This window comes from Astatotilapia calliptera, chromosome 2 (genome assembly GCF_900246225.1).
Source record: "Astatotilapia calliptera chromosome 2, fAstCal1.2, whole genome shotgun sequence".
Classification (NCBI taxonomy): Eukaryota; Metazoa; Chordata; class Actinopteri; order Cichliformes; family Cichlidae; genus Astatotilapia; species Astatotilapia calliptera.
The window spans coordinates 33,973,655-33,998,914 of NC_039303.1; the positions used below are offsets into that span (position 1 = coordinate 33,973,655).

The following is a 25,260-nucleotide window of genomic DNA, read 5'->3' on the forward strand; positions in this document are numbered from 1 at the left end:
AATGGCTCCCCACAGTTACAAAATCTCAATCCAGTGGTACACCTCTGGGATGTCATGGAATGGGAGATTTGCATCATGAGTGCAAATGTGCAAATTTAGAGCAAATGTGTCATGTTTTCATGTCAATATGGACAAAAATTTCTGAGGAATGTTTCCATCAGCACCTATGGATGAATCTGTGGATGAATCTAAGCCACGAAAAATTAAGTCAGCGCTGAAAGCAAAATTGGTAAAACTTTTGAGGTCCACCGTGGATGGAAATATTGAGAAACAAGAACATTTGTAGATTCACACATGATCCTAGTTCCACAGGATTACATCATGCTACCAATAAAAACAAACAAATCACTTAAAAAAAGTGATTTATACATTTCATTCTGTCTTTTGGTATCAAGTGCTGAGATGAGCCTTGTGAACGATATAAATAAATCTGATTGTCTCCCATGCTTCTGATTTGATGCATTGTGTATGTTGGTGTGTCTGTTCAGAGACTGTACTTGAACCCTGTGGGCTTATTTGGTAGGAGGAACAGAATGTGTTGTTAACACTGTGTGGAGGCAGTCCTCACACTTTCGCTAAAATCATCACACCCATTAAAAAAAGCACTTGCATGGCTTCTCAGCTGTGAGACACTAGAAAACCAAAAAATAATATAAAAGTAATATTTTTGTCTGTCAGGTCACTAAAAATGATTGCCATTATTATTGTTTCTTGCTTTTTTTAATCTTAAAAACAAAACAAAACCACAACTGTTGGCAGTTATTGTTGAATGAAATATAAGGACTTTCTGTTAATGAACATGTATGTTTTTGTTACAGATGTACAGGGCTGTAATGCATTGACAAAGCAAATGTTTAATTATAGAAGCAACTGTAAAAATGGTTTTCAGCTGAATCCATTAACTCTTTTGTTCATTCATGGGTCTTACATTATGATTTCGTTCCCTCACAAATTGTGAAATGTTCAGGCATGATGCACACAACATGCTCTACAAATCCACAGTTTCTCTCTGATGAATATGTTATGTAATTTTACATAGTATAGACGTGTATAGGTTGTGCTTGTGTGAGTGGGTGGGTTGATTCTCAACAATTTATGCTTCAAAGCTCAGAGGCACAGATGGCTGCTCAGTTTTGTTGTTGAGTTGCTCTACCGGTTTCTTGTCTTTGGCTCTGGGTTGCCATCCTGTCTTGGCCTTGGCAAAACAATAGTACCCACCTACTCATACAATCCACATTTACACACGTGCATGCACGCACACACATACACACACACACAAACACAAGCACAAACACATACTTGGAAGTATCTGGTCCTTACCCTGCAGGCTAATCAAGCTGCCTACTCTGTAATAACCACCAACCCTGCTGCATCAAGTGACCTGACCCCTGCCAGAGTCCAATCCAGCATGCTAATCGCTGTGACAGGCAACTTAGCTCAGCAGTTTTTTCATTAAATTTAATAGAACCATGTTGTTTTGCAGAGTTGTGTATACTGTACCCAAAATACACAGTAAGAGAAACTTAGCTTAAAAATCTCTATGACACAACTTACCTTCATAATCCAATGCAACTTTATCTCCTGAAATTATATGATTTTTTTCCACATATTTATTTGCTTATAAACTGTAATGTTTATAAAGACTTTTGAACCTTTATAATCTTTCTCTTGCCAATGAACTGCAATGTTGGAAGGGAGTCCCAGTCCCTTATTGAGTAATTAGCCATTACCTTAATAATAAAGCACAAATTACCCACAGATTGGTAGCACAAATTGAATAAAGGAAGCGGTGCAAATTTGCCCTGCCTAAACCTGGCCCTAGCGATCCACAGTTTATACCGAAGAGAGAGTTGAATGATGAAAAAAGTGGAATTTATCCTTGTGCAGTTGATGACTGCTGCTCCGGCACTTCTCATCCTGCTCTGAATAAGACTAAAAACCCTAGTGGGATGCGTATATATTTGCATGTGTGAGCAGCTGTGTAGCAGTGCAGAAGTGTTTTATTTAATCATCTCTCTATTTGCTCTTCTTTGTAGCACATTTTTAGACAGATAAAAAGCTGAGTGTGTACTGAAGGCAAAGCAAAATTCTTTCAATACACCTTACAGATGGAATGTGAACACACACAGAAATACACACACATGCTTATACTACACTGTAGCATGACGTGCAACATGAGACATGGTAGTATTATGCAGCGTAAACACAGTGCAGTGGATTAATTATCACATGGCTGGGGTACCTCTATTAAAATCCAATAGGCTGCTATTGTATTTAGCTTGCTGATAATGCTAATGCAATATGAAATGTTCTCCCAATGTAGAGTATGTTTTCTCATTTTCATGCTTCATACAATCTATGTATAGATTCAGTCTGTTCTGAAGTCCTTTTTTTTCCTGCATTTCAGTTGTTCATTATTTATTAGCTCCAATTTCAACATGATCAGCTCAGTTTCTGTCGTGCTGGCAGAGCAGGGCAGATACACGAGCACACGAGCGTAATACAGTGCAAAAAATGACGTAGACGACTACGTTGTAGACTTTACCGGGATGAAATTGAGGACCACAATTCTAACTTTAGTCTTGCACACTGAAGAATGTGGCACACCCAAAATGCATGGCCACTTTTGTGTTAATCATTTAATTTAATTTATTTAATTTGTTTATCAGTTATTTTCTGTGGCTATTAATATCCAAAATGACTTTGACAACATGACCAACCTAACCAGTGCATTATTTTGTCACATAAACTGTATAGAAGGTACAAAGAAATGGAGCAACACCCCAGGTGGAACTATTATTCCAAGACAGGTGCAACCCGGTTGCTTTAGGGGGATGGACTTCCGCCCACGAGTCAGATGCAAGCTGAGAGGCAAACCGAGTGCACTGTCTTCATTGCTCCTGAACTTTACCTGTGTTTGCAGGGATTTCTTACGGGCCCCAGGAATGGTGCCACAATAACAAAGAAGAAATCCCTGCAAACACAGGTAAAGTTCAGGAGCAAGTGCACTCGGTTTGCCTCTCAGCTTGCATCTCTTATTCAAGTTTCAACAAACATGAACAGCATTAACAATATCCACGTGTGCATGACTTTTTCAGTCCCAGTGTCCATATCTGTCCATTTCCCCAAAGTCACAAGTAGAAAAATAAATGAATTCACACTCTACACGTTCCACTATTTTACATGTACTTCATGCGATTGCTCAGTCTAAGCAAAACAAAAGTACACACCTGCTCTTACTTAAGCAGTTGGAAGCCACTGTAATCTACAATGAATTTACAGCAATATACGACTGTACAGATTCTGAATACTGAAATTGAGCAGAATTAGACACACATTTACAGCACACTGAGGATGAAATTCACTTTTGCATAACATGGACAACTTCTTTCTACTTCACATGTCATTAACACTCACATATTAAACAGCTATATACTTTTCAAACCTCAATGACACTTAACAATAAAACATCTTTGTATCAAAGGTTTATATAAAATAGTAAAGTGTGCGGGAGTACCAACCTTCATAATGAAAAGAAAATAAATCGATATGAATGACCTTCCTACAAGACAATGCTCTGGGCGCTAACGACCCACAATACAAAACATTACCGCGCCGTTTCTGCTAGCGGCCTGCGCAGCCTGACGCCGCTGTCTCACACTGATGCGAGTCGACCGCGCGGCAGTGCCCATAAGTGTTACAGGTACTGTTCTACTTCTTCACAAGTTAACATGGAGATAAAACATTGTTATGTACAAACAGTGGTAGTATTTCTTTACCAGGTACCAACCTGCAAACACAGGTAAAGTTCAGGAGCAATGAAGACAGTGCACTCGGTTTGCCTCTCAGCTTGCATCTGACTCGTGGGCGGAAGTCCATCCCCCTAAAGCAACCGGGTTGCACCTGTCTTGGAATAATAGTTCCACCTGGGGTGTTGCTCCATTTCTTTGTACCTTCTATACAGTTTATGTAACAAAATAATGCACTGGTTAGGTTGGTCATGTTGTCAAAGTCATTTTGGATATTAATAGCCACAGAAAATAACTGATAAACAAATTAAATAAATTAAATTAAATGATTAACACAAAAGTGGCCATGCATTTTGGGTGTGCCACACACTCCCCTACAAACCAAAAGTGGCTCCCGACACTTGCAATTAACAGTGTAAACTTCCATTAACTCTGAATCAAACTTTAACTCTTCACTCAATATACTCACAAATTACAAATACATATGGGTGTGCAATGATTTTCTACATTTTCTGAATACCCAACACTATATGTACCCAAGGTCCTATGCCCGTCTTAAACTCAGCAGCAGATCGGGTAAGTGACAGCGGAGTGTACACCAGGCATAATATGGATGGGTTGGACTGAATGCCAGTACGATTGTGGACACTGGTGCATATAGAACACTGGCTGTACACCCACAGAACTAACAGCAAGACGTGGCTGATACGTTGGTTGGCCAAGGGAAGAATAGGTCAGTATCTGGCCAGGTCTCCTCTGCCTTGTAGATCTCCTTAGTACGGGCTGAGGTTCAGGTTGAGACCCTTGAGTGTTTTCACTGGAGTCATTGGTCTGGGGCGCCAGCTGCTCTTCGCCAAACTCTGGTTCCTCCACAGGGGGCGAAATGTCATTCTCTCTCTCCTGCTCCATCTCTCCTACACTCACTCGGTCAAACTCTGATCCCATAGGAGCATCGCCACCCTGCATGTCACCAGGTGTCTCAGGACTAACCAATGACCCGCTCACTGGGACCTGATTAGGAATGTCCCGATTGGTCCTTAATGATTCTCTGGGTACCCGCAGCCAGTAACAAGGTGCCTCCTCATCCGTTTCAGATCCACTTACATCACCAGCCTCTATTTGGTCGACCGTTTCCCGTGGCTGATTTGACTTTCCTTTTGCCCTTGGCGGTCTATCAGGCATGCGATCATCTGTAATGTCTGCTGGTAGATCATTAACTTGAAGCAACAAATTTCTGTGGAGGGTGCGAGTATGGTGACCTCTGTTTTCAGGGCTGACCTTATAAACTGGGTTGTCACCAACCTGCTCTCTGACAATGTAGATAGTTTTCTCCCAATAGGGTTTCAGTTTGCATGGACCTCCCCTTTCTGCAACGTTGCGAACAAGAACCCTGTCACCTGGTTGTAGGGTTACACCCCTGTTCCGTTTGTCATAATAGTGCTTGCCTTTGGCACTCGAATGTTGGCTGTTCGTGCTGGCTATCTTGTACGCTTCGATCATTTTCTCTTTCCATCGTTTTGCATATCCACTTGGAGTGTCGGCCTCGTCCTCAGCTACCAACCCAAAGAGGAGATCGACGGGGAGACGTGGATGGCGACCATAAAGGAGGTAATATGGAGAAAACCCAGTGGACTCATGTTTGGTGCAGTTGTATGCGTGCACAACGTGAGACAGGTGATCTTTCCAGTTCTCTCTCTCTTTCTCGCCCAACGTCCTGAGCATTTGTAGCAGAGTCCGATTGAACCTCTCTGCAGGGTTGCCCTGTGGATGGTATGGGGAAGTCCTAGAATGGTTTACACCGGCCAGTTGTCTGAGAGCCCTAAACAACTCATTCTCAAACTCCCGGCCCTGATCATGGTGAAGCTTAGCTGGATAGCCAAACCGAAGATTCGCTCCGCAGCTGTCTTTCCAGCCTTGTTTTTAGTGGGGTATGCTTGTGTGAATCTGGTGAAGTGGTTGACTACAACCAGTATGTATTCGTACCCACCCCGGCTGGTCTCAAGGTGCAGAAAGTCAATGCATACGAGCTCTAGGGGCGAGCTCGATGTAAGGCTCCCCATAGGTGCCCTGTCAGGTAAGGCTGGCTTTTTTTGCTTAATGCAACGACATCGTCTGGTGATATATTCCTCAACCTCTCTCTTCATAAAGGGCCAATAAAAGCGATCTCTTACTAGGCTAAGGACTCTTTCCACACCAACATGTCCCATGTTGTCATGGAGGTGTGAGAGGACAGTTTGTTTGTAGATGGCAGGCAGGACTAACTGCTTTCGGCTGGGAGTCTTCCTATAGAGTAAGCCATTTTCCACCTGCAGCCTACTCCATTCTCGTGACAATTTCCTTGTGGACTTGTCCAATGTTCTACGAACCTCATCAGTTAGATCTCTGTTATTCTCCTTTAACTCTTAACATTTTTCTGATAACAGGATCTTTCCGCTGCTCATCTGAGAGCTCTTTGCAGCTGATGACTGGAAATGTTCCAGTGTCTGCATGTGTCTGGTGTTGTGATGTTATGTTGAGGGCTGCCACCCATGCTACATCCCCTTTTTCTGCAGTCCTAGTTCCCTCCCAGGTGGCACACACTGCCTCTTCTGGTAGTCTTTCTGAGCACTGATCCATAAAAACACTGATATCAAGTGGACAGCGCGAAAGCGTGTCTGCATCAATGTTCTGTTTGCCTGGCCGATACCTGATTTCAAAATGGAAATCGGCAAGCTGCCCCACCCAGCGATGACCCACAGCATTGAGCTTGGCTGTGCTCATAATGTAGGTCAGGGGGTTGTTGTCCGTGAAGACCGTGAAATGGGGCGCATAGTACAGGTAGTCGACAAATTTTTCACATACTGCCCATTTCAAGGCCAGAAACTCCAGTTTCCCACTATGGAGGTGGCAATTCTGTTCTGCGGCCCCTTCCCCTTTTCTCTTACAAGGTTAGTTAGAGGTGGGCTGGGGTTTGTCTTGAGCAATTCATAAAGCGGCCTGGCTATGCGGGAGAAGTCCTGCACATAAGTCCGGTAGTAGCTCAGAAAACCCAGTAGCCGCCTGACATCACCGACTGTTTGAGGGGCTTTTTGCTTTAGCGCCTGTACTGCCTCTAGGTCCTTTGGGTCTATCCTCACTCCATCTGCCGACACCAGGCGGCCTACATACCTGACCTCTTTGCGAAGTAGCTCACATTTCTCAGGGCGGAGCTTAACTCCATGGCGTTGCAGAGCTTGAAGTACACGCCGCAAGACCTCAACATGTTCCTCAAAGGACCTGGAGAAACATAGCACATCATCCAGATAAGGGATGCAACACTCATCCCTGAGTGTGTCCAACATTTCCTCCATGCTTCTTTGGAAGGCTGCTGGTGCATTAGAAAGGCCAAACGGGATCCTGACCCACTCATATAAGCCCCATGGGGTGGTGAATGCAGTCAGGTGCCTGGACCCCTCCGCGATAAAGCCTTGGTGGTAAGCCTTGCCCTGATCTAGGATGGAAAACCACCTGTAGCCTCCGAGTGAGTCAATCAGGTCCTGTATGCGGGGGAGGGGGTGCCGATCTGGCACAGTCTTTTTGTTGAGAAGCCGGTAATCAATGCACAGGCGCAATGATCCGTCTTTCTTTCTCACACAAACAATAGGGGCAGCATATGGCGAGTGTGATTTTACAATCCACCCCTTCACAAGCAGCTCCTGTATATATTCTTTAACCTCCCTGTACAATGGCTTTGGGACTGACGCATAAGCCTTTTGGACTGGGGTGTCATCTTTGAGTCTAACTGACATTTGGAGAGAGGGTATACATCCAATGTCACTGCCGTCCCGTGCAAAAGCAGCTGATTCCTCATTCAACATTTTCTCGACTATTCTCTGCTGTTCTGAACTAAGGTGACTGAGGTCAACCGGTGGTCGCCACAGGTCAGCAAGGGGAGTGCCAGGAGAGGCCACATTAACTTCAGCCTTCAATACACAAGCTTGTGTTGGACCCCCATCTCCAACGTCCTGTTCGCCTGGCTCCAGAACTTTGGCAACATGTTGGATGGAGCCAAGTTGGGACCTCTTTGGCAGAGTGATTACTTGGTTTGTGTGGTTGGAAATTGGCACTCTAACAAATGGTTGTTTGGTGTTACTGATTTCCAACAATCCTTCCCCCACACTCAGCTGCTCTAGCGTGGCGCTATCCTCTAGTGGCTCATACAGGACAACAGGGTTGGAAATGTCAAAGGTAGATGGTACTTTACATCGCACATTTACCGTTTTACCAGGTGGAACATAAACATTTTCCTTCCCTACCCTAATGGTGGTTATACTGTGGTTTGACTCTTTCTGCAGATTGATAAAGTTGACCATGGCTCTTGCCTGTTCTTCCTCCACTCCTAGGGCTTTGCGGAGAAGGCTGAGGATCATAGTGTGTGCATCTGCATCACACTTATGACTATTAATCATCCCTTGGAGGACATTGGCTCCCAGTAGTGGCTGGGGGAGGGGGAGCTGGCTGATTAGGAAGGGTACTTCCATTGTAAGGTTGGGATCGGTGTTCCCCGGGAGATTAACTGTTAGCTCCACCCACCCATCATATGGGATTGGCTGTCCATTTGCTGCACACAGGTCAAGGCTTTCCCCAGGATCAAGAAGTTCTTGTAAGGGCCTCACTGCATATTGGGGAATGAACGTCTCCTTCCAGGATCTATCAATGATGCTCACTTGTGAGCCAGTATCAAATAGTACTGTCACAGCATAGCCGTTGACAAAACAATTTAGTAGGCTCTTTTTACCAATCAATGGCACTGTTCGGGCTGTACTGTCAGTAACTGCTTGGCTTTTCAGTGGGGAGGGCTGGCTTTCTTCTTTGCAGCGTTTTTTTCCCTTTCCCTTCAGACGTCTCAGTTTGCTAGTGGGCATTACTGAGTGGGACTGGGGATTTGGGATGGTCTCTGTCTGTCCCTCAACAGAGACCGGCTCCCGTTTCCCGGCTGGTTGGTTCGTTTTAAACAGCCAATTGCCCTATGCCCGGCATCCCCACACACAAAGCAGTGATTACAGTTTTCTGAGCCTTGCTGCATACATTTGGTGCAGCTGGGTATTTTACCTCTCCTTGCAGCTGAAGGTTGACTTGGTGGAGGAGTGAGTGCCTGGTTAACAAGAGGTTGGGTGCCATGGAATTGGTCCTGGCCTGGCGTTTAGAAAGGTGCAGTCTTTGATTGGGTTGTATGAATAGCTGCCGCTTGTTGGCCCATTAAAGTCGCAACCATGTTAGTCAAAGCCTCTACTTGTGCACTAAGCTGTTGGATCGCATCATTATCCCCACTGTTTGCACTCACATCCCCTCCTTCCACCTGGGGCCTGTTCTTCGTACCTCGCTAAGTAAGTTAGCTGGATTAGATTGTTGACGATTTCGCGTGATCCTGGATCGTTCGGTTCCCCGAAGCTCATCCGGGACTTGCTGTCATAGCAACAGAGCCGTAAGCGTAAACCTGCTCCCGAGCAGGTTTACTTTATGTAAACAGGATTAGATCGCGGCCACGCAGGTATGTCCGCTTCATTTATACGAAAGCAACAGCGATATTCCACCACTGTTTCACCATAAATAAATAACATCAATGTAACTAAAGATAATGCAGCACTTGATCCTTTTATTGATGTCACACAGATACATACAGGTCATTTTCCTAAAAAAGGGAAATGTACTATTAACATTCTATTACATGTATGTGATTATTACAGATGTAATTCATATTTCAGAGTAGTAATTGTAAATTACTTCGTGTAATCAAGATGAGAGACCACGGCTATAAAAGCGAAGGTGGATTTGGGAAGCCTGTCGCAGCCATGTCCTGTCCGTATACGCGACCAACCCATTGTATTACAGGCCAGTATTACCTTGCCAAGAGACGAAAAGCAATCTAAGAGATAAATATTACCATTCTGTAGAATACTCCTGTATTCCACTTTTACTTGTTCCCATGTTCTTGTGGGTCCTGTTGTGGCTCTAATGTGAAAGGGGATATAATATAACATATTATAATATAATATAATGCCATATGATATTGGACAATATAGTGTCATATGATAGATCTACCCTACCGCCTACTGGTGTTGGCCAGAGGGGCCGATGGCGCGATATGGCAGCCTGGCTACAACCGTAGCTGCCTCCACCAGTGTGTGAATGTGGGAGTGAATGAATAGTGGTATCGTACAGCGCTTTGGGTGCCTTGGAAAGCGCTATATAAACCCAATCCATTATTATTATTATTATTAAATTACCTACGAGTTTGATTTGTCAGCAACTTTCTGCCAGCCCCTCTCTCCTTGCTTTTGCAGCCTTTGCAGTGTTCTCTTGCGTTTTAATTAAACTCTGAAACTCCTGAAATCCCGCACTCAAGAGTTCTTGCTCTGCTGCCGGAAAATACCGTGCACGCCCCTTCGACATTTTCGCCGACCAATCAGCGGGTTGCCGATCAATGTTTCTACTATCGATGCGTAGCCCCTTTTACGACACCCAGTGATGTCACATTACTGCGTCCAGCTGTACTAATCGTCAACAGCAGGTGTGTTCGGGGAACCGGATTAGCGAGCTCACGGTTAGCGCGATGGTTTGGTCTTGGATGTGTCATTTGATCTTGGATGTAGTAAGCGACGTACGAAGAACAGGCCCCTGGACACTATGTGTATGTGTTGTTTTTTGACGGGGGGCATGACCTAACCTACGCTGGTGTTCATTTTCATCGCTAATCATCTTCATAACCTGTCTGAGAATCTCCTCATCAGTGACGTTGCTGTTTGAAAGGAGTGGCCTTAGTTGCTGTCTGATGTCAGTATGTTTTGTGCCCAGGCCTTGGTGGATACTGTGAAGAAAGACTTCCTGAATAGTTTTGGGTTCATAACGAATGTCTGTACTGACCTGTTTTGATTGGAACAGGATCTTCTGTTTGAGTCCAATCATGCGGTACAAGAACTGTTGTGGGGTTTCTTGTTCACTCTGTCTTGCACACATAAGCTCTTGGAACAATTCAGTGCTGGCCTTTTCACCCAGATGTGATCTGAGAAAGCCCTTGAGTTCATTCACAGTGATTTCATCTTTGTTGATGAGCATATCCTTGAAGACACCTGGCTTTACAATTCTCAGTACACCCCGGATAACCTCAGTCTCTGTGAAACCCTCTCTAATGCCTTCATCTATCTGTTTACACATGCTGCTATAAGTTATGTCAGCATTGTGGTCCCCAATCTGGCCACCATGTACCTTAAATTCCCTCCGTTGGAGGTAAGAGAGGTCCTTTAAGGAAACCATTCTCTCAGTGGTTACATGTGATGAGGGGTGAGGTATTGCTGCATGTGTTCCTGGGTCACCTATACTGTGTGCCCCACTAGGATGTGTGTTACTTGCATTTCTAAAATGCTGTGGCTCTCCACCCCGCTCATCATTTATGATTTTAGGCTGGGTTGGACTCAGATTGGTGGTGCGAGCCTGTGCACCAAAGTCAGTCTGCTGTGATGTTGTAGGCTCTCTGGGGATGTAAAGTAAGAGGGTGGTATGCTGTTGAGTGTTAGTAACTGGTGGTAACTGGCCTAAGGTAGCATGTGTCACTGTAGTGCGCTCGACTGTCTTAGCACTAACAACTGGTGACTCCAGTGGCTGCGCCACCCCATTAGCAGTGTTCAATAGGCCACGATTTTCAACCATACTGCATACAAGATCATTTAGCACCAGCAACTGACTCATTCCCTCATCCTCAGAATTTAACAAAGCATCTGACTGCATATAGTTGATAATGCAATCCACACAACCTTCTTCATCAGTGGACTCTAATTCACTACTCTGGCTGTCTGTGACCAGGTCCCTTGCGAGCTGATAGGCTTCTGCACCTGAAAGCTTATACAAGTTCTTTTTGATGCTCCAAACCAGCTCCTTGCGCGCTGCTGCCATGATGAGCTTCGACTAATGAGACACAGAGGTGCAGTTCCGTTGGTGGAGTGAAGACCCTCGTACAGATCTTGACTTCTCTTTGTGGACACCCACCAGCTGTCGTCTCAGCTACAGCGATGCCATCTCACGTTGACTTTCTGGTTCTAGTATCTCTGGACCCTCTTCCTTAGAAGACTCAACAGGAAGTGGATCCCGGACGAGCCCCCACAATTTGTTACGGGCCCCAGGAATGGTGCCACAATAACAAAGAAGAAATCCCTGCAAACACAGGAGCAATGAAGACAGTGCACTCGGTTTGCCTCTCAGCTTGCATCTCTTATTCAAGTTTCAACAAACATGAACAGCATTAACAATATCCACGTGTGCATGACTTTTTCAGTCCCAGTGTCCATATCTGTCCATTTCCCCAAAGTCACAAGTAGAAAAATAAATGAATTCACACTCTACACGTTCCACTATTTTACATGTACTTCATGCGATCGCTCAGTCTAAGCAAAACAAAAGTACACACCTGCTCTTACTTAAGCAGTTGGAAGCCACTGTAATCTACAATGAATTTACAGCAATATACGACTGTACAGATTCTGAATACTGAAATTGAGCAGAATTAGACACACATTTACAGCACACTGAGGATGAAATTCACTTTTGCATAACATGGACAACTTCTTTCTACTTCACATGTCATTAACACTCACATATTAAACAGCTATATACTTTTCAAACCTCAATGACACTTAACAATAAAACATCTTTGTATCATAAGCTTTATATAAAATAGTAAAGTGTGCGGGAGTACCAACCTTCATAATGAAAAGAAAATAAATCGATATGAATGACCTTCCTACAAGACAATGCTCTGGGCGCTAACGACCCACAATACAAAACATTACCGCGCCGTTTCTGCTAGCGGCCTGCGCAGCCTGACGCTGCTGTCTCACACTGATGCGAGTCGACCGCGCGGCAGTGCCCATAAGTGTTACAGGTACTGTTCTACTTCTTCACAAGTTAACATGGAGATAAAACATTGTTATGTACAAACAGTGGTAGTATTTCTTTACCAGGTACCAACCTGCAAACACAGGTAAAGTTCAGGAGCAATGAAGACAGTGCACTCGGTTTGCCTCTCAGCTTGCATCTGACTCGTGGGCGGAAGTCCATCCCCCTAAAGCAACCGGGTTGCACCTGTCTTGGAATAATAGTTCCACCTGGGGTGTTGCTCCATTTCTTTGTACCTTCTATACAGTTTATGTGACAAAATAATGCACTGGTTAGGTTGGTCATGTTGTCAAAGTCATTTTGGATATTAATAGCCACAGAAAATAACTGATAAACAAATTAAATAAATTAAATTAAATGATTAACACAAAAGTGGCCATGCATTTTGGGTGTGCCACAAGAAGATAAAATCCAAGTGTTCTTTGCGGAAAGGACTTTACATTTGCAGGCTTGTTCTGGCTTTTCCCAGACAGATGAGCTTCACATAACTGAAAACTTCTTAACAGTGAGTTCTTACATCACACACACTTGTTGACCACACATTCAGGAGAATACCAACAATACACGGAAAGCTCCACAAACACAGTAATTGTGGCCTCCCCTATAAATTGGGAATCAAAGCACAGTCATAATTACAGTGCTGTTTTTTCACCAGCTTTTCCAAACTATTTTGAGCTGAACTTATTAAAGCTGTGCCGCCACTAATTAAGTTGTTTGTCTTTGCAAAGCGATCTCTGCCTGCCCACTGCTTCTTACTAATAAGTAGTTGTGTCATGGCACCCTGTCTACTGATTGAAGAGTCACGGAAAACAGAAAGGTGGAAGAAAAATGACCCGACAATGGCAGACATTCATTAAAGCAGTGTATGTTTTTATAATTTTGTTCACACTTTGAACTTTGAATTTAATACACTGAATGTTGCTTTATTTGCAGTTTTTCATAAAGGTGAAACTGCATCCTGCCAACTTACAAGTCTGCAGGGAGCTGTTAAGAACACTGATCATGGCCAGATACAATAAATTTTTGTCAGCTTTTGTTATAGTTTATTGGCCTGTGTGCACACCAAGTTTATTTCCTACAGATGGGGATGGTGAAAACTGAGGTTCCAGATTTTATTTTGAAAGCTTAGAGATTGAACCCTTACTTCAGAGTATGTAAAAGCAAACCCTTGGAGGCAGAGGTTGTGTAAGCCAGTATAGAAATAATTACTCCACCATCTGCTGTATCTGAGCAATGTTGAGACTGTTGAGAGGTCTCATGTTCCTTCATGTCATCTAATACACAACTTGGAGCAAGACAAGTAATTTAAGCTTGGTTTGCAGACATTACAGAGAATACCGTGGGGCAGCGTGCATGTCAGACTCTATAATCATATGAGGAGATTCTGTCAATGTCTGTATGCATATTATATCAATGCATGTTGTGTAGTGTGAATATTTTAGCATCAATTAAGTGACAGTTTGTAAACATGCAAAATAATCTAGGCACAGCATCATTTCTCAGTTTCCCAGAAATGAAGCCAAGCAGCACAGGGTGAGAAACAGACTTTTTGAAATGAGTTCCAGTTTAAAAGCAGTAAATTATAAACGTAGTTATGAAGGAATGCAGAAGAAAACCAACATAAGGCACAAGATTAAATTATGTTTGCATGTGAGTAGCACCATATGGTGGTTTACCCTTTCTGTACAAGCTGCGTGACTGCTAATATAAGTATGCTCAAAGTTTGCATGCTAGAGGCCCATGTATGCGGTCTTGTGAGGTTACTTCGTGTGACTCTTCTAGCTGGAGGCTTTCTCGCTTTCTGTCTCTCCTACTTTGAAGCATGCCGTGGAGTAGGAAGCTGTCTGCACCAGCAGCAGTCTGATTGGTGATGAATGTCTGGACAGATAATCTGTGACTGATCTTGCCATCTATCTGCCCTCCAATTTAACCCTTTGCACCTAGGGAAGTTAACAAACATTCCTACCTACAGTATTCACAAACTGATCAGGATTAAACACATGTAAAACACACAGGTAAAATCAAGCCTTGAGTTTGAGTAGGGTTGACTGCCTCATTTACTTGTATTCTGATGATAGTCTTCAGAAGTGGACATGTCGCCAGTCTGCAGGGCTAACACATAGAGACAGACAACCATCTACACTCACACCTATAAGAAATGTAGGCTCCCTAACCTAGCCCCGTATATGTCTTTGGATTGTGGGAGAAAGCCAGAGAACCGCAAGAGAGTCGACACAGACACAGGGAAAACATCCAAACTGGCTTCAAATTTAGGACCTTATTTTTGTGAGCTGACAGTGTCAGCCACTGAACCATCATGCCACCCTAAAACAGAGATAATTGTAAATAAAGGTCTGCATCTATTGTACAGTAATGCTGCAACTTAGAAATGGCGGTTACTTTCCAGAACTGAAATAAAAACGATTTAAAGAAAAAAAAAACCCAAACAAACAAAAAACACAGTAGATCTCATTTTAGCTAAGTAATATGGACCTTTAAAACCCCCCACTGTAAAACAAGTAGGTTTCAATAAATATTTAAAACTCTTAAGCCCAGTCTAAAATTAAAGTGATGCACTTGTAGACTGCTTTTGTCACATGTAGGTTTAAATCCTTTTGCCTGTCTCTTTCCCCTTCTATCCCTGCCACTCCAACTTACTCTGTTAACACTGAACTCTGTGTAACATACTGTTTAACTCCTCCTCTTCTTTCCTCAGCGACACTTACACTGCATGTCATTAAATTTTATGTCACTCTCCAGGCCAATGAGCTTGTAATATCCTGGGCCAGAAGTTTTATGGTGGTTTGTCTGTGCCGTTGGATGAGAGCTGGATGTTTGAGTGCAGGGTGAGCAATGATAGCTGAGAAGTCCTGAGCCAGGCACACAGGAATTATGTTTGCTGTTAAAATATCAGCTCTCTGACAGTTCATGGCCTGAACCCCGTTTACCTATTACCTCCCCTCTGTCTAGCCCATAGGATATCAAAAACAGTACTTAAACAGATTTTACCCAAACGAGAGCAGCCGTGCTGTATAAGAGTCATTACACACAAATCACATAAAATTGCTTAAAGCTACAGGATTCTTGATTACATAGTAAAGACCTTATCAGCTAGGGTTCATCCAATAAGCAGTCTGCAATAAGCATCTAATAAGAGTTTTTCATTAATAATACAAAAATGTAAATTAATTGAAATCATTTATAGTAAATCCTGCACATCTTATGGAAAAAAGCTCCTAAATCATGGATAACTTAAGCTCTCGTTCATTGCTAATCTATGTCTGATATCTGGAACTCCTTTACAAACACAAATGCACACCTTACATCATACCACTTCTGCGTCACTTCAACCCCACCTGTCTTCAGTCTCTTCCATCCTAAACTTTACTTATTCTTATGTCTTGCATATTGCTTGGTCTTCCAACATGTTTCTCTGCACATCATTCTTTATCACTTTTAACAGGACTTTTCTTCCTGTGTAACTGTTAAGATTTGAACGGTTTTTGGTTGAGAATGCAACACAGTGCCTGCTCACATACACTCAATGCTTGTGGAGCAACAGTAAGTGTAGCAACACAAGAGTGTAGATCCCAGGGTGCATTGGGAGTGCTTGAGGAAATGTAAGCAGCTTAAGCAGTCCATGATGTTGTCATCTCTTCTCAGCTGAGCTCCCAAAATAACAGGCCCTCTGGGTACAGACTGGCAGAGCTGAGCAGGGGACAGTCAACAGACAGACCCAGAACAACCCGGCCCAGATTACACCAGATCAGACCATCCCAGTTACTCAGGCCATTTAAGCTCACACTGGTCATTTTAACTTTACAAAGCAAAAGTTCTTCCAGAGGACTTTGCCTTTACGTTTTATGACAGTTATCACCCCCGCTACTCAGAAATTTGTACAGCTCAGCCCATTTCATAAAAGAGCTGAGTGCAGCAACCAGTTTCCTGTGAAGCCCTTCATTTTGTTAAATCACTGGCTCACGTGTTAGCCAGTTAACTTTAATGAGTAGGCTTTTGGCCTGTGGCTTGTGTGACTGGTAAGGTAGTCATGGTGGCGATGACAGCTGAAGGGGGATGAACGTGCCACTCTGTTTCTCACACGTGTATAAGGAAACACATACAAAAACACAAACTGAAACTCAAGTGTAAAGCAGCCCTGGACCATCAAAGCAGCACTACTATGTTTGACTGTTGGTATGATGCTCTCTTTTTTAAAATGCTGTATTAGCTTTACTCCAGATGTAATAGGATGTAAACCTTTCAAAAACTTCAATGTTTATTTTGTTGATCATCAATGGTCTTTACCTTGAAACTTTCCTGTGGATGCCATTTTTGTCTGTTTGTTATGTTGAGTCATGAGCACGAAGCTTAATTGAAACACGTGAGGATTGCATTTCTTTAGATGTTGTGGGATCTTTGCGATCTCCCGGATGACTTGTCAGTGCTCTTGGAGAACATTTAGTAGGCTGGCCACTCCTGGGAAGGTTAACCACTGTTCCAAGTTTTATCCATTTGTGTAAAATAGCTCTCTTGATGGTTTGCTGTAGTCCCAAAGCTGTAGAAATAGATTTGTAACCCTTTCCTGACTGATAGATGTCACCGACTTTATTTCTCGTGGCATGATTTGTTGCTTTTTGAGAGCTTTCACTTTGTCATTCAGGTTCTATTTAAGCAATTTCTCGATGAGGTGATTATTGACTTAACAATGAGGGGCAGGGTCACACAGGGCCAGGTAGGTTTAGCCAGTTTTTTTTCCTCTTAATAAATGAAATCATAATTTAAAACCTGCACATTGTATTTACTTGGATTATCTGTGTCTAGTAATAAAATTTGTTTGAGTATGAAACATGTACATGTAACAAATATGCAAAAAAAGTACAAAATTGGGAAGGGGGTAAATACTTTTTCCACAGCACAATATCTACAAGCCCTCATTAAGTTGCTAAGTGTGTCGGAGAAGGAAAATTCTACACTTCCACTGAGACAGCAGACAGAGAAGAGTGTTTAAGTCTTCTCACTGCCCCTCTTTCTCCCATCTAGGTCATAATATAGGCTATAGGCTCCTCTATGTGTTTTCTAAGTATGGTAACACAGCACGCTTGTCTGTAAATAGGTGATTGGCATCCACTGTCTCTGTGTCAAACACATGCAGTATATGCTGCAGTGTGTGTATTCTCATTCATACCAGTAAATACAATGGGACCAGTTAAAAAAAAATACTGTGAAACTGGGCTGCTCTGGACTGTATTCCCCTGATCCTTTGGACACTTGGAGCTGTGTGTGTTCACTGTTTACAGTTGTTGCCAAAGATAGAGAAAATTAATATTTTATTTGCCCTAAAAGTTATATCTACAGTTACACTGGAATACGTTTAAAAATGTAAAGTTGCTTTTTACTACACTGTAAGAGCCAAATGTTGTATTCAAATAAAGTGTTTCCATTAATAATAATAAAATGATTATGACTTTTAGGACCCCAGTTGGCACAGCAGTAAAACCTATTACTCACTCGTGTCCTGCAGAAGTTACACTTCTCGCAGAGAAGTTTAAGTTTGGCGAGGCATTTGCAATTATTAATGTTGCAGATCGGAATCCATTAAAGGATCTACAAATGTTTGACCACATGTGACACATATGCTGGTCTCAAAGTATGACATCATTGAGGTATTTCAAAATACTCATCAGTGACGGTGATTAAAATAAAGTCAGGTTTCAAACTGCAGTAATCAGCATTTTCCTAAATGTTTCTCTTAAAAGTCTAAGTGCAACAGTCCACAGTATTTTTGGTTAAAGTATTATCAAGTTATTTTGCTGGGCCAAAAACACGAGTTATTTTAAAACACTCACTGGTTGCTAAGCTGTCGTCATGCGTTTAACTTTGTGCCACGTTCACAGCTTTGCTCCTACAGCCTGTCATCACACCTGTTTATGGCAGAGGTCAGGGGGCAGGTCACTGAGTAGGTTGAAGGCAGGCCAAGAATGAAGAGAATGATTGTGGATGTGGTGCTGATTACTGCTAAAGTATTTGAAGTGTTAGTATTTGTGGATGAGCTCTGAAGGTACCGACGTGTGACAGGTGGAGAGGTGCAGAAGTGCGTTCTATAAATTTTCAAGAAGGTAGTCAGGTCATCGGGTTCACAGACGCTGCTATTCTATATTTCTTTCGTTTTTTTATTACCAACAATCATCTGCTTACGAAAAATTTAAGCATGCTCTTAAAATCTGAATCTACTGTTGGTATTTAAATTGAAAAGTAAGGTGACTATTGAACATTATTATACAATGATCACCTTCCAGATTATTGTATAACCGTCAAACGTTTTTCCCATAAGAGCAATCTGTGTGTCTTTTTATAGTCCATATACATATTAGCCGGTTGTTGTGTCTTAAACTGTAGTATGCGTATAGTCTGTGGCTATACTACTCTGCATCTGTCGGCCTCTTTCAAATTAGATCGCCTCTACCCTGAAAGAGATCTTTCATCATTTCTTCCCTTTTATACACAATCCTCTGTGGCTGGTGAAAATCAAGCTAGCAGCAAGAAAGGTCACGGAAAAGCGCTGCTGCTCACTTTAGTGATTGGAGTTCCTAACCATTATCACTCAACTTTGCTGCCAAATTTTACTGTGCTATATGCTACATGTCATACATGCATTTTTTTTTTACAGTTTAAAGACACAGCGACTGACAGTTCATACTAGATAGAATTAGAAGTACAGTAAAAGCTGAGTGTGTGCAATGGCTACTTTACCCTAATAGCTTTTTGACATACCATGGTAATCAGAGTAACATGAAAAAGTTCAATTAAGGGAATTGTGCTGGAGCAAAGGTGCTTTATGTACTGAACCAGAGTCCCTCTGGGATTTATAGTGTCAAGCCATAATGGAGTGTTTGTGGTTAGGTCACATGAAGGACAAAGGCATATCCAGTCTGCATTAGATTTAGACCTGATAGACTGTGGGGAAAGCATCAGTTGTAAGTCTGTGAGAATGATGTGTACTGTTGTAAGCGCCTCAGTACTGATGCCAGTGGTAGCATGTTCATGTTTGCTGGATTAGGTCTGCTGCTCTGACATTAAAAAGGGCTGTGACTTTATGTCAGAGCCCTTATCAACATCAGATAGGAAACAGCAGCATACAACAGTTTAATGAAAACCTGTACTCAAAACAATCTGACAGATCCATGACTCCAGATTGCTGGCAGAGAGCTATTGTATTTAAAAAGAGCACCTGGTCTTTTTACCCTTGTTTAAAAATCCTGTTGATAAGTTGTGGAATCAGAAAGCATCTAAAATGCTGTTCTGTTTGGGTCTAACTGTATGTAATGTGTCTAAAGGGATTTAAACTTATTTTCTGCGGCATTGCTGAAGTCTAAAGTTTCCAAATATCTTATGTATCATAATGAAAAAAAAAATAGTGATACTTTATAATACAACTAATGACTAAGGGTGTAATCCTCCTGTAATTAAATGCTATTATATTTATATTATATCACATTTTCCTGCAAATACTGAAAAACAGGTACACTATAACAATTGGGTAACACGCCAGGTTTACAATGCAGGAACTCCAGCAACACTTGAGGGAAGATGAACAACTTTAATAATTGACCAACGCGTTTCAGCCTGTGGCCTTCATCAGGGTCAACACGCCAGGTTTAGACAGGAAACAAAGAAATCATTAATAAGTAATTTTAGGTAGTTCATAACTTCCATTATTTTACAGGAAAAGAAACACAAATTATTATGTAAATAACTTTAAGAATTGCATGGAGAATTTTAGTTAGTGCGTAAGTAATTTTACATGTATAAGTAGGGCATAACTTCATGTATTTTATAGGAAAGAAGAAAAAATACTTTATGATTATATTTAGGAAGTCCAAAACTCATTTAAAGTAGTGCCTAAATTCATGGTATTTTACAGGAAGTAATTTTAATTACTGTGTACTTTCTTGGTAATTTTGTGGAAAAACAAACAATATTTCCCTATGTCACACTGTGAGTGCACTGGGGTGTTTGGGGTGTGTGCCAGTTGCTTAACTTTAGCTCTATCATTATAATGTTACCTGTACTATTATAAGGCCTGCAAATTTTGATAGTATTTATTTTTTTGTAAGTTGGTAAAGCAGAACATGAAGTCCCTACCATGAAGTAGGTAGGCACACTACATGTAGCTTTTAGGCAAATACAATTACATTCTAATATAAATTATAATGCATTGAAATTTAATTAAATTACAGAGAAATTATGCTCTTAATTGTTGGCTGTATTATTAATATATAGAAGAAGTGCGCCACTGATCTTGCATTTTTGGTTGACTTGTTATCAGGAATACAGGCTGCATAAATATGTAGGATTATGGTTGTCTTAGAGAGGCTTTGAAGCACAGAGAAATGAACATAAGGCTGAAAATAGAACAATCATAATATTGTAGAGTATAAAATGCCATCAAATGTCTTCTTGTGTCCTAATAACAGCCTAAAACTTACAAATATTTAATTTACTATTGTACAAAAACAACACAAGTATACCCAATAACAAAAAAAATGTATAGCTCTATCATTGCAGCTATAATAGAAATGCAGTATAAGCACATGTAGAGCCTCATTAAGTATATTTCAGATAAATTAGGTGTGACTGGCACTTTTTTCATTTTTTTACTCAAAGAATCAAAATCATTTCCTCAAAATACATAATTTACATTATTTGGTTACTGCTTTGAAAACCATCCTTATTAGCAGTTACACAGCATAATAAAGAAAATCTAAACCATTTATTTCACAATACCTTTGTATGCTACCATGAAGACTGAGCTCGATGTCTTTAGAAAGACAGACACTGATAGCGCAGGAGCTGGAGCTGATAATGACTTTCAATGATCTGCATAAATTGTCATGGATGCAGTCAAATTTTGGGTGTGATTCAAAACAAAATCTGTAGCTTTACTGATCACTGTGATAGTTTGCCGTGGTGCGTAATTTCAAATCCTGCACTCCTGATGCGTGTGCGTGTGTTTTTGATTTTAATATTATTATCAAGCACCGAGCATACTGGGTTTATTCTTAGTATCTCTTCATCTCAGCTGAATATGACATCTTGCCTGTAGCTGTGGCAATACAACTATAATAACATGAGGGAAGGGATGCTGCATCAAGAATCTTTCTCAGTGCCATTTTCATTGGTCAGTGGTGTGGCATTTGTTTCTAGTGTTTTACTTGGCTTTCTGTTAGGACTAAAGGGCAGCACTGTTAGTACAAACTGACCTATGAACCTGTCAAGAATGCTCATAATTGTCATCACATGACAATTATGATATATGATCAGAGGCATCATTTTAAAGAAAAATGCATTTCTTTTTTTTTTTAAATAGGAAAGCTGCACTTCTGGGCAACATTTTAGGGATAGGTTTAATACAAATGACATTTAAATAATTAAAATATAAAAATACAGCATATTGTAACTAAAATAAGAAATTAAATCAAAGTATACCATCACTGCTGCAAACAGCCTCTGCTGTATAAATATGGCAATCGCATAATTATTATAACAGTATAGCTGATGTAGCTGACAAACATGCCTTGTACTTAAGTTCAGTGTACAAAAGTGAAGTTAACAGCACAGACAAGAACATATACACTTTGCTCTTGTGAACAGTGTCAGCAGCATTTGAATCATGGCACCATGGCATTAATTGTTGGATGAATCCCACTAACAAACTACCCAACTATAAAGTCACAAGAGCTATAATGGAGTAATTAGTGCCTAATTGATACAATAGTTCAATAGTTACAATAGTTCCTCATTAAACAAGTATCGACCATACTGTAGCCCATATCTCATGGGAAAAACTGCCTCATTTGATCGAACATTGCAAACATTTGCTTTGTTTCTATTCCAGCCGCTCTATGTCTTATCCACTGTGGATGTTGTCATAGCAATTATCTGCAATGCTGTAAGCAGGTTTACTGTTTTGTGGCCTTGGTGCCTGCTCATCAGTGCTGGCTGTTTAAATACACAAAAATCAAACAGCTGTGGCACCATTAATGAGGGAAGAACACAGTAATCTCTCTTTACAGGAGGAAGAGGATGCAGGCATGGGCCAGGTACTTTATTTTCAGCAATCCATTCAGGCAACAGGAATCTATCAGTGGGTGAATGTCTGAATGAAATGAATGAAAGCATATAAAAAATGAAGCTGGAGCATTTTAGTGAGGCTCACCAGTTATTCCTCAAACCCTGCAGTGTAGAATGTTCTGGAAAAGTGTGGCAGGCTAACCAGTGGTTTTCAGTTACAGAAGCACTTTAACATCATGGAGATGACCAACAACTGGTGCTTTCTTTCCCCTCCCTGGAGCTGACATTTAGTCTCACATGATATCACTAAATAATCTGGCAGCTTTTTGTGTTGTGTTAAAAATAGTTGCTGGATAACTGCTATGATGTAGTTTTATTTCATTCTGTCACACTGGAGAAAAGCTTATTTTGAGGCAGATCAGACTAAATCTAGTGTATTTGATTTCCTTGGGAGGTGTTGAGCTGAACCACATTTGTTAGAAACCAAATTGTCACATTTTAAATAGAGCAACAAAAAAAAAGTTATTTGATTTTTGGGCTGAATTGATGTATTTCAGTAAGCGAGTGTTTTGAGAGTGTTTAGGTAGGCTACCTAGCCTAGGGCAAATGATGAGCAAGATTAAGACAGATGTCTCTCATTGTTCAAATATATAACAAGTTGGAGTGACTGTAAAAAATGTTTCTGTAAAATAAATAAATAAATAAATAAATAAGTATGAGAACTGATCTGATTTGGCTTAAGCTATTTCTGTCTTCATTTCCAATCCCAGTAAACACTGTCAAACTGGCAAAACCCATGTCTTTTGTCTCTGTTTAAGTCTACACTATTCATACATACTTGTGAATGATGCTCACTATTAGTGCCTTAAAATTGAATAGTTACAAGAAATTGCAGTATGACATACAGACTGAAAAACAAAGGTATTTTCTGATGCTATGTTACTTGCCTGTTGTTTGATATGTCCGGATGCCAGTAATCCCTGGAGAAATGTTGTCAATAAATCTACCAGCACCCCAGATCGTCACCTGTTACTGTTTTAAGTGCTCGTAAATACCAGGAAGGGTGTAGATTTCCGTTTACCACTTGTGCGTGTTGTTAGGTGTCAGCGTATGGTGAGTGTGGGTGGCTTGATAACACTGAGTAAAGCAGCTGTCTTAAGCAGTTCCTGTGTAATTGTAATCCCTCTGATCAGGCTCTCTGTAAACACTAGATAGTAAACCTAGCCTGGAGCTTCACTCAGCATTGGACGCGCACATGTGCACAGTTTTTCCACTTATATTTACTGCTACTGGCAGTACAACTACACCTGGACTTATAGTTGGTTACATGCTGACACACATGTATCTTTTCTTTAAGATCAAAGGAGATGACACTTGATGACAAAGTGTGGTCTTTTATAGTGGTCCTGTTTTTTAATGGTCACTATCTGCAGGACTTAAAATGATAACCCCCTCATCCAGTTTGCACAGATGGTGCCATTTGCCCTGTTTGTTTATGACTGGATGCAATTCCTATAAAACGCTCACTTGGGATCAAACTGCGAGAGTGGGAGAACTCTACTCCATGTATCACTTTTTTAAATCCTTCAAGTGCAGTGCCCACATAAGACGGATGGAATGAACCTTTTTTGCTGCACTGCTCTCGGATGACAGCTTTTATCATAGGTTGTGTCAGACGTTACTGCTAAAATACCCCCCCCCCCCCCCATGCCCCTTTTACATCTACCACTCTCGCTCACTCTCTCTCTCACTTAATGTGTAGCACTGAAATGTTAGCTAAACTTGCTTTGCCTCTGTAAGGCATTCATAAAAGATACACAACTACATGTCTGGATGGCCCGAATGCATAATTTATGTCTTGGTGTGAAGCTAAATCCTACACTCATCCCTCTTTCTCTCCCTCTCTCTCCGCTGTACTCTTCAACTTTGTAATGGCTTCTGTGTAGTCATAAAATGCTGGTACTGTTGCGTCATCTGATGCCCATCCTATCCTTTCCAAACACGCACACAAAAACACACGCACAGACTCAGAATGTCAACCTGGTAAGAAGTCAGAACCAGAACTGCACTCAGCTGCAGCACTTTGTAGACATAGTTTATTTATCACACTGTCTTTCATTTCAAACATTTGCTTTCTTTTAAAGTTTTAGATTCAACCACCCTCCTTGTAACACAAGATATGCTGATAAATTAGAGAGACATTGCCACACCTGCTTGGAAACCCACCCAAAAAGTTCTCTCTGTAGTTAAACTGGCAAAATATATGAACCATAAATAGTCAACTTTATTTAGCTTTATGCAAAACAAGGTTTTCAAGCTGTGACATAAAACTACAGTAACTTAATGCACCAGGTAGCCCGTTTCACGGAAACATCTTGGAAGTTGTCCTTGAAACTGTAAAAAGATGGGCACTTTAAAAAATTCTTGGCGGGGGACTGTATGAAAAATATATTCAATATCAACTACCATATGATAACTTCAAATGATAAGATCAAAAAACATGAAGAGAGCACCACAGATAAAGAACAACTTG

At 41.3% G+C, this 25,260-nt stretch overlaps 2 protein-coding genes across 4 annotated transcripts in view; one reads left to right on the plus strand and one right to left on the minus strand.

Annotated features, from left to right (window-relative positions):
* Nucleotides 1-25,260, plus strand: part of fgf13a (fibroblast growth factor 13a) — a 99,247-nt gene that overhangs the window by 13,427 nt on the left and 60,560 nt on the right. The window lies entirely within an intron of this gene.
* On the minus strand, nt 8,892-19,884 carry LOC113007912 (uncharacterized). 2 transcript variants are annotated; one of them, XM_026144977.1, is made up of 3 exons: nt 12,730-19,884; nt 10,386-11,915; nt 8,892-9,066 (listed from the first exon to the last, which is right to left on the minus strand). In XM_026144977.1, exons 2-3 carry the CDS (start codon nt 11,655-11,657, stop codon nt 8,911-8,913), a joined length of 1,428 nt encoding a protein of 475 aa, XP_026000762.1. In that variant the 5' UTR covers nt 11,658-11,915; nt 12,730-19,884; the 3' UTR covers nt 8,892-8,910. The 2 variants fall into 2 exon arrangements, with proteins under 2 accessions (XP_026000762.1, XP_026000753.1); XM_026144968.1 differs by having other exon boundaries at nt 10,386-19,884.